At 45.9% G+C, this 10121-nt stretch overlaps 1 protein-coding gene across 1 annotated transcript in view; it reads right to left on the reverse strand.

Moving 5' to 3' along the window:
- Window positions 1-7189, reverse strand: part of Lhpp (phospholysine phosphohistidine inorganic pyrophosphate phosphatase) — a 92494-nt gene extending 85305 nt beyond the window's left edge. Inside the window, exon 1 of the mRNA XM_052196803.1 lies at window positions 7012-7189. Within this exon, the coding sequence (XP_052052763.1) occupies window positions 7012-7136 (125 nt within the window). The 5' untranslated portion in view covers window positions 7137-7189. The remainder of the gene's footprint in view (window positions 1-7011) is intronic.
- Between the last annotated feature and the right edge of the window lie 2932 nt (window positions 7190-10121).

Raw genomic sequence — 10121 nt, forward strand, 5'->3', positions numbered from 1 at the left:
TGTCTTAGCATCAACTAGTATACTGGCTGGTTTTATGTGTCAACTTAACACAGGCTGGAGGTATCACAGAGAAAAGAGCATCAGTTGGGGAAGTGTTTCCATGAGATCCAGCTGTGGGGCATTTTCTCAATTAGTGAACAAGGATGGAGGGTCCATTGTGGGTGGTGCCATCCCTGGGCTGGTAGTCCTAGTTCTATAAGAGAGCAGGCTGAGCAAGCCAGGGGAAGCAAGCCAGTAAGTAACATCTCTCCATGGCCTCTGCATCAGCTCCTGCTTCCTGACTTGCTTGAGTTCCAGTCCTGACTTCCTTTAATGATGAATAGCAATGTGGAAATGTAAGCTGAATAAACCCTTTTGTCCCAACTTGCTTCCTGGTCATGGTGTTTGTGCAGGGATAGAAACCCTGACTAAGATAAATTGGCACCAGCATAGTGGGGTATTCTTGTGACAACCTGACCATGTTTTGGGGAGGAATGTGAAAGTACTTTGAAACTTTGGGCTAGAAGATCCATTCCGTGTTAAGTGCTCTGTGGGATGTTCTGTAGGAGCTTGGAAGATAATATTGAGAACAGTGCAGAAGACAGAAGCCTGGCTTGTGAAATTTCGGAGCAAAGATTAAAGACTCTTATCAGGGCTGTTGCTATGTTGATAGTGAAGATTCTGAGGTTCTGGTTAGCTGGGGCTGAAGAATCAGCTGTGATTAACAAGATACCAGAACTACTAAAGCGAAAACTTTGTATTACTATTGATGCTGGTTAGCTGGAGCTAAGAAATTAGTGGTGATTAAGAAGAGACTAGCATCATTGAGGTGAAATCTTCTGGGAAGTGTTTTCTGAGAGCACAGAGGCTGGGTTCCAGAGATAGCCAAGGTTGTACCTTGTGCTGTGGTGGACTTGGAAATGTGTAAGAGTCACCCAGGTGGTATTGGTTTTGAAGGCATGAAGGGGTCATGAAGAAGATCAGAGGCTTGGCACTGTGAGAGGCCATGGAAGACCACTGGTGAAGGTGCAGCCTGAGTTGTAATTGAGGGCCTAGAACTGAAGTGGTCATGCAAAAGAGTTGAGGCTTGGCACCATGAAGAGAGTCTATGAGAGGTTATTGGTGAAGCCTAGTTACAGCAGAAGACAGCAGTGTTTTGGAGATGCCAGTGCCATGAGATGACCACCAAGAACAGCAGCAGCAGTGGAATACAGACAGCTAGAGCCTAAAAGACAAGGTGTATGCTACAAAGGGCAGGGCTGGAGAGGTGACCCAAGCCTTGGAGGAGCCTAGAAGATCATAAGTGGATCCCAGACATTGGACAGTTGGAGTTTGATTTTGCTTTTGATTGTGACTGTGTCCTGATATTTTTCCCTCTTAAAATTAGAAGGTATTTTAGGGGAGCCCACAGTTAAGAGATTTTTAATTGTAAAAAGACTTTGGATTTTAAAAGATATTGGATATTTAAAAGGGATTGAAATTTTAATATGTACAAATTTGCAAAGACTGGGCCTTTTAAAGTTATTTACATCACGAGGATTAATAAGAAAGTAAAGGTTGAGGCTTTATAGTGATGTGTTTGTGTGTTCACAAGGGTCAATTGTACTGGCTGGTTTTGTGTGTCAACTTAACACAGGCTGGAATTATCACAGAGAAAAGAGCTTCAGGTGAGGAAATGCCTCCATGAGATCCAGCTGTGGGGCATTTTCTCAATTAGTGATCAAGTGGGGAGGGCCCATTGTGGGTAGTGCCATTCCAGGGCTGGTAGTCTTGGGTTCTAAAAGCAAGCTGAGCAAGCCAGAGGAAGCAAGCCAGTAAGAAACATCTCTCCAAGGCCTCTGCATCAGCTCCTGCTTCCTGACCTGCTTGAGTTCCAGTCCTGACTTCCTTTGGCAATGATCAGCAGTGCGGAAGTTTAAGCTGAATAAACCCTTTCCTCCCCACCTTGCTTCCTGGTCATGATGTTTGTACAGGAATAGAAACGGTGACAAGACAACTGTAACCATTAGGTGGCTCTCAAGTTACATCTTAGAGGGTTGCTAAGAAATTTTATTTTATTTTTATTTCTCTATTTTTTCTCCCTTTTAATAAGAGAGATGACAGGCTTTTGAAGTGCCGTATAGGTTTATAATCTGATAGAGTAAAACAGGAGCCTCTAAGGTTACGTTGCAAGGGGTATAGTATAGATCCTGTCTCTGGTAAAGGGGGTTTCTGAGAAACCCGCTTTTCTAGGGTGAGATCCCTAGAAAACTGCAGGCTTACAGCTGAGAAGGGATGAAGAAGGCCTTAAAGAGTTAACTGTGCTGGAACTGTTCTGTAAGTAAGAGGCTTCACCCTCCAGGGTGAAAGGGCACCTCTCCATTCTCATGTTCCCAGGATTTCCTGTCTTCTATTCTGCCTCACTTCGAGGAAAGGACTGAGGAGCTGAGTGTTGGGAGGACAAGGACAGCTGTGACTCTTGTACACTGTTGGCTTGAGATACAAATGGCAGAACTTTGGAGAACTCCCAGGCAGCACTTATCAAAGCCAAACCCACTCCTGCCACTCCGCTGACACTCCCACATTCCTATAGAGACACATTCACATGCTCACTGAAGAAACACATGTTCTAGAATATTCACAGCAGCTCCATTTGCGATAACCCAAATGAAAAGCAGAAGAGTGTCCAAATTATGTCATCATTTGTTGCAGTTTGAACAAGAATGGCCCCCACAAGCTTATATATTTGAATGCTTGGCTCCCGGTTGGTGGAGCTGTTTAAGAAGGATTAGAGGTGTGGCTTTGTTGAGGAGGTGTGTCGCTGTGGCTTTGAAGTTTCAAGAGTCCATGCTCTTCCCAGGTAGCTCTCTCTGCTTCATGCTTATGGATCGGATGTGAGCTCCCAGTGACTGCTCTAGTGCCATGCCTGCCTACCTGCCTGCCTGCCACCATATTCCCCACAATGATGGTCATGGACTCACGCTCTGAAATGATAAGTCATCCCCCAATTAAATGCCTTCTTTTACAAGTCGTCTTGATCATGGCGTCTCTTCATGGTAGTAGCTAAGACACGTCTGCATGGAAATATGCTTAGTGACTCCATCAAGCCAGCTATGAACCACTTGCCACAAACACAATGAACCTCTCAAAAGTAACAGCAGGTGAGAGGGACAACCATAAGGGGGAAACACTCTGTGATTTCTTTTCTTTTTTTTTTTTTTTGAGGGGGGGTGTTGGTTGTTTTTTGTTGGTTTTTTTTTTTTTTTTTTTTTTTGGTTTTTCGAGACAGAATTTCTCTGTATAGCCCTGTCTGTCCTGGAACTCACTCTGTAGACCAGGCTGGCCTCGAACTCAGAAATCCGCCTGCCTCTGCCTCCCAAGTGCTGGGACTAAAGGTGTGCACCACCACCACCCAGCTCACTCTGTGATTTCTTGACTGCAGAAGCCATGTGATTAGCTGCCTCCTCAAGGTCCGCTGCCCTGACTTCTCTTCACTCCATGTTCTTTCCAGCCCTACAATATCCAGAGTCACGAGCGAAACTAACCTATGGGAGTAGAGGGCAAAGCTCTGGACAGGGAGCTTTCTGAGAATTAAATGAATTTGGTGTTACATGTGCACTTGGGAGGCAGAAGCAGGCGGATTTTGGAGGTCGAGGCCAGCCTGGTCTACAGAGTGAGTTCCAGGACAGCCGGGGCTATACAGAGAAACCCTGTCTTACCCCTCCCCCCAAAAAGAATGCTTTCTAGATGCAGAATTTACTTTAATAATTTTTTAACCAGGCATATTGGCACAATGTAATACCAGTGGTTAAGCTGAGAAAGGAGAATCTTGAGTTTGAGGCCAGCCTGGACTACAGACATTTAAAAAATAAAACAGTAAGTCGCTCATGTGGCTCTGACTTTAGAATAATATTAAAGGCATGGGGTAGTTAATACTGATTATCAGCTTGAAGGGATCACATAGAAGGCAAGCCTCTGAGCACACCTGTGAGGGGTTCTCTTCATCAGGTTAACAGAGATGGGAAGACCCACCCTAAGTGGGCAGCGCCATCCCCTAGGCTTGGGTCTCCCTACTTTATAAAAAGCAGGAAGCTAGCCAAGCACAAGCACTCGCTGCCCTATTTCTTGACTGAAGAAGTCACATGACCCCTTCACTCCACATTCTCTCTGGTCCCACAATATCTTCATGGGGATAAGTCTCACTAAATCTACTTCTAAAATACTTCTTTAATTCTCTTTTCCCAACTCAACTGCCTCCTCCTTCAGCCTCTGTAAGTATCCAAAGCAGCCACTGCGGCTCCTGCCTCGCCCCCGAGCCCTGACCCCCCACCACCTTCCTACCCCTTGTAACGTCATTCTTCACGTGCAGCTGAAGAAAGCCACATATTATAACTTCGATTTTTGAATCATTCAAAAGCTTTTAAAATGCTGATATATAAAGTTGGACCATGAAAGGGCTTTCCTCTACCCTTTCCTAACTTGCTTCTCTCTGCTCCAACCCCATCTTGTCACTTAGACTCCAAAGCAGCGGCAAGTGTCTTTCCAGGATTTATGCAAATACAGCAGCAGGAACACGTGCGTTTCTGCCTTTCCTACCCTAAAGAGGACACACATGATTGCTGTCCTCGCTCACACTGTATGGTGTCCACTGTGGAGAGAGGGACAGTAAGTCTTCTCTGATTATGGAGAGTGGTCATTCTTGGTCCTTTATGATTTCAAAAGACAGCTACCTTTATTTCAATTACTTCTTTTTTCTTGTGTTTTTTTTTGGGGGGGGAGGGGGTGTTTGTTTGTTTTAGACAGGGTTTCTCTGTGTAGCTTTGGCTGTCCTGGAACTCACTCCGCAGACCAGGCTGGACTTAAACTCACAGAGATCCTCCTGCTTCTGCTTCCTGTGTGCTAGGATTAAAGGCATCCGCCAGCACTGCCCTACTCAGTTATTTCTAGTAAACAAGTCAGGACAAATACCCAGAACTGTACCCAATACTGCTGGGCAGTGCCAATCGTATCTTCTTACATAAGGTCGCAGTGCTTCTTTCTTTACAATCTCAAAAAAACCAAGCGAACTTGTTCCCAACCTCTGGATTCTGGCCAATTTTATCAAAAAACTACTGGCATGGTTTTAATTTGCATTTCTCCTGCCACTGCTTCTTTCCTATGCTTAGGGGGTCACTGGTGCCCCTGCCCTCTTTCTTACTCAGTCTTGGCCTTTCTTGATTTATAAATTCTAAGGCATAGATGTGAAAGCTCTCTTGCCAGGATGCCAAAAGAAATCTCTCTCTTTTTTTGGGGGGGGGGGGTTGGATTTGGTTTTTTCGAGACAGGGTTTCTCTGTGTAACCCTGGCTGTCCTGGAACTCACTCTGTAGACCAGGCTGGCCTCAAACTCAGAAACCTGCCTGCCTCTGCTTCCCAGAGTGCTGGGATTACAGGCATGAGCCACCACCGCCTGGCTCTCTCATTTTCATTATAGGTATTTGTACATTATAAATGTTCATGTGTGTGTGTGTGTGTATGTGTGTGTGTGTGTGTATACACATGTATGACACAGATCTCAATTGTCAGCTTGATGGGATCTAGAGTCATACGAGAGACATGCATTTGGGGGGATTCTCTTCAGCTGTTGATTAAAGTCGGAAGAGTCACCTTCTATGGGTAGCACTATGCCCTGGCTTGTATGCTTGGGAGCTGTCTTCACATATACTGATCTATGGTGATTCAATTTAATCATTTGAGCATAAAATATGGTCTACCTTCCCTTCAAATGAGATCCTCATAAGGTCCTGGCTGTTTACACATGGCAACTTCACTTCAAAATACTGTCCAGTGCCCCGCTACGCTAAGAGGGGCCTCCACAGAAGTAACATCCCAGGCTCACCGAAACAAAGGCAACCCTACTGGAGTTCTGCAGTTAGTGGAGAATATGTAGAGGCCAGAAAGACATGTAAACTGGACTTCCGCCCGCCCAGAGCTGTACATCACCAGCCCCTTTCACTTTGCTACAAAACACAGTCTGTGTCCTTGTTACATCATCAGTGCCACCCCTCTTGCTCAAGTGTTCTCTCTTCTTCTCTCTCTCTCCACACAGACACACACACACAGATGAGTAGGGGAGGGCCTCTCAGGATCAAAGGACTTAGTTAACTGCAGATAAGTAAATACTCCTAGTTAGGTCAGGGTACCCCAGAGAGTGATTCTGGGAGGCTCAATGCTAAACAATGAGCCTCTTCCAACTGCTCACCAACATTACACAGTGCTATCTGGGGACCCAAGGTAAACAGCCCAGGTTTAATGCCAGTTGTGGTTCCTGACAGCATCCTGCAAGGTCAAGGCTTGAAGAACCAGACTCCTTGTCCTCTTCAAATCAAAACCAATACAAGAAAATCAGATGGCTAGCCAAGTATGTGATTTAAAGTTTTCTAAGAGAAACGGGTGGATCGTTTAAATAGTCACTTAGCCTAGTATATTTAAAATGATCATTTAAACATGTAAGTAACATAATGAGATATTTTAAAGTAACTTTTCCATTTATTGTGCACGACTGTGGAGCCCAGAGCCTCTGGAATAAAAATCCTCTTGCTATTGCATCAAGACCGTTTCTCGAGAGTGATATGGATGTCGCCTTCCGAGGCATAGGGTGCTGGGGCGCCCTCGGTTTGGGGGAGGTCTTAACATTTTACTTTTAGGGAGAGCAGACAGAGGCAACTTGCAGTAGCCACTTGCATCCTTGTAAGGGTCCCAAGGATTAACTCAGGTTGTCACAATTGGCAGTGAGTGCCTTTACCCATGGAGCCATCTCACTGGCCTAACATTGTAATATTAATGAGATAGTCTACACTTTTTTGAATCTGTATTTTACTTGCAAGTTAACCAACTGTTTCCAAAGCACAGCTCCTACTCAAAAAGGCCTAGGACCAACCCAACCTACCCTACACAGGTAGGTTCCTAGCCAGCCTGAGGGGTGGGACTAGCACTCGAGAAGGCGGGGCTACCGCGAACTCCCCGCCTCCGGTAGCGACACAGCCCGGGCACCCTCTGCGTTGAGCTCACTAACCTCGCCACCGCCTCCACAGAGCCTGCAATAGCGGCTCCGCCGCCTACGCCGCTGTCATATAGCACGCCGGAGATGTCAAGCAGCACCCCCCGCACGCCCGTCAGCCGCTCGGCCCACGCGGCCATCGCGTCCAGCTGTTCGCACAAACGTGGCGTTACTGCTGCCCTTATCCCGCAGCCACGCCTTCCGCGCGGGGCTGCCTGGGAAATGTAGTCTGAACCCGTCGGGCGGAGCAAAAACTGGGAGCCACGTGGACCAGCTTGGCTCCCCGGAATAACAGTGCACTGTACCTCCTCGGAAGGAGTTCAAACCCCTAAGAGTCAGGACGAAGCAAATTGAAATGAAAAGTAAAACAGTCCAAGAGGGATGGCTCTCACCTGTAATCCCCAGCAGGCCTGAGAGTGTAAGGCCAGGGTCAGCAAGATGCCACAAGGAGGTCAAGTTGTTTGCCACAAAATCCAACAACTTGAAGTCGATTTCCAGGACTCATACGATAGCAGGAGAAAACCGATTCCTGCACATTGTCCCCAGAGCTCCCCATGAGTGCATGCACACACACATATACTAATTAAATAATTGAATTTTTAAGTATTGGAGACCAGCATAGTCTCAATAATGAGGTTCTGTTTCAAAAGTGGAAGAGAGAGGGAGAGATCTTACAGGCAGTTAAATAGATGTCACAATCCCATTCCTTGGAAACACACAAAAGGAACAAATGCAAACAGAATGACTGCGGTGTAAATGATGATGCCAAGACAGACTGAAATGTAGAGACATATTGCATATCAGATATGCTGAAAGAAATATGCCGAAAGACCAGCCAAGGGGTGGTGGCAGAAGCAGGTGGAGCTCTCTGAGTTTTGGGTCAGCCTGGTGAGTTCCAGGACAGCCTTGACTATACAGAGAAATCCTGTCTCAAAAAAACAAAAAGAAAAGAAGGGGGTTAGAGAGAGAAGGGGGAGAGAGGGAGGAGGGGAAGAGAAAGAAGGGAGGGGAAGAAGAAGAGAGACCCCTGGTAAGGTAACAACCTTAGAATACTTCTGTTCTAACATGATATGAAAAACACAAATTCAAAAGTTGTATGCAGACAACAGTCTTGCAAAAATAATGAGTAATATGAGTGGGAAAACAAATTTTATGTGTCTCAGGAGACCAGAAGAAGGTGTTGAACCCTGGCCATCTGAAAGATCATCCAGTGCTCTTAACCACTGAGCCACCTCTCCAGCACCCAGGATGTTAGAACTTTAGCCCATTTCAACGAAGTGTGCATTATTCTTTTGATGAGCTTACCGGAGGAGCTGTTTGCAAGAGAAATAAAAGGTGTAATGTCTACCCGGAGTGGGTTTACTGTGCTAGAGCTCAGTATGATACTATACAGAGAGACCAGAGAAGCTGCACTAACTAGAGAAAGTTGCTTGCACCAGGCAAGAAAGAGCTTACAGATTTGGGGGTTAGGAGGCTGGAGAATCAGGCTGGAGTCCTGCATAACCAGGAGTTATATGTCTATGAATCCAAGAATCACTGAAGGAAGACCCCAGACTCAAATAGTATGCAAAGTCAAAGAGAGTTTATTCTGCAGAAAACTCCAGCATGAAGTGGTCAACCATTCATCAAAATGGTTTGCAGGCCCATTCTATGCAGGTCTAGGGGAACTTTCCAGAAAGATTAAGTGACCTCTAATATGATTGGTAGGGGCAAAGCAGTGGCATTAGTACAATTTTGATTGATTGCTAAGTTAGTTTCATTGTAATTGCTGAGACCTTGAAGAATTTTGTAGACCAGCTCAGTTCTGGCCTTGTCATCTCCTCCAGCTAGGCGTCCCAGGAAGTGACCCAGCTCCAGACTTGTCCTCCATAAGTCACAGCCATCACTGACTAAAGGCCCATTGTCAGCGGCTCCTTCTGAGGAGCCCGGCATGCTTCTGGGGGAAGAAAAAAAATCCCAAGGTATCTGGACCTCTCACTAGAAATGCTCTGTTTTGCCGGGCAGTGGTGGCGCATGCCTCCACTCTGTGTAATCCCAGCACTCTGGGAGGCAGAGGCAGGCGGATTTCTGAGTTTGAGGCCAGCCTTATCTACAGAGTGAGTTCCAGGACACCCAGGGCTACAAAGAGAAACCCTGTCTCGGGGGGGGGGGGGGGGGGGCACAAATCAAAAAAAAAAAAAAAAACCCAAAAAGAAAAAAAGAAAAAAGAAAAAGAAAAACCAGAAATCCAGAAATGCTCTGTTCCTTTGGCAGTCCTATTCCACTGCCTGTTGGTAAGATGTTAGTATCCTATTAGAACAGCCTCTGCCTCAATGAAGCAGAAGAACCAAATTATTTCAACACTGCCTTCCTGTGACTACCACTTTTGCTGTCTAGCTAGACAGTTTAATCTTCATGGGAATCTGGGTCTTTTCTTTTCAGGCTTCCAGGTTGGAACTGGGTCAGACTGAAGAATTTGCCAGAAGCCTTACAGCGGGCTCTTGTGGTACAAATTGACCTAAGATGTGATCTTTGCCTTCAGATATCAAGATGGTCTGAGGATAAGACAACATGTAGCATAGTTGGGCTGATGTATGCCAAGTGACAATGAGAGACAGAGATACAGCCAAGAGGATGGACACTGGGCTGCAGGTGGCCACAGTGGCTTATATGCAGACAGGCAGTCTGAAGTGGAACTTGAAAGAATATCTGACTCTAGACTCAAGCCTAGGAGGATAAAGGGTACCTCTGCCAGTGATGAGCACATCTGCATGATTTTTTTTTTCCGAGACAGGGTTCTCTGTATAGCCCTGGCTGTCCTGGAACTCACTCTGTAGACCAGGCTGGCCTCGAACTCCGCCTGCCTCTGCCTCCCAGAGTGCTGGGATTACAGGTGTGTGCCACCACCTCCCGGCTATCTGAGTGATTTTTGTCCTATCAACCAGATCTATATAGAACCTGAAAAAGTCATTGTCACTCTAGGTAGTCAGAAGAAAAGTGCAGAAAGGCCTGTGACCCTTGAGATGTCTATATCTTGATACCCAGAACCTGCAAACACACTAGTCTAGTAAGAATTCTGGAATTTTGGTTTCTTGTTTTTGCTTTTTCTAAGTTCATGATTTTATTGTCTTCATAACAAAATCGCC

Source organism: Apodemus sylvaticus, chromosome 1 (genome assembly GCF_947179515.1).
Source record: "Apodemus sylvaticus chromosome 1, mApoSyl1.1, whole genome shotgun sequence".
In the NCBI taxonomy this organism is placed as follows: domain Eukaryota; kingdom Metazoa; phylum Chordata; class Mammalia; order Rodentia; family Muridae; genus Apodemus; species Apodemus sylvaticus.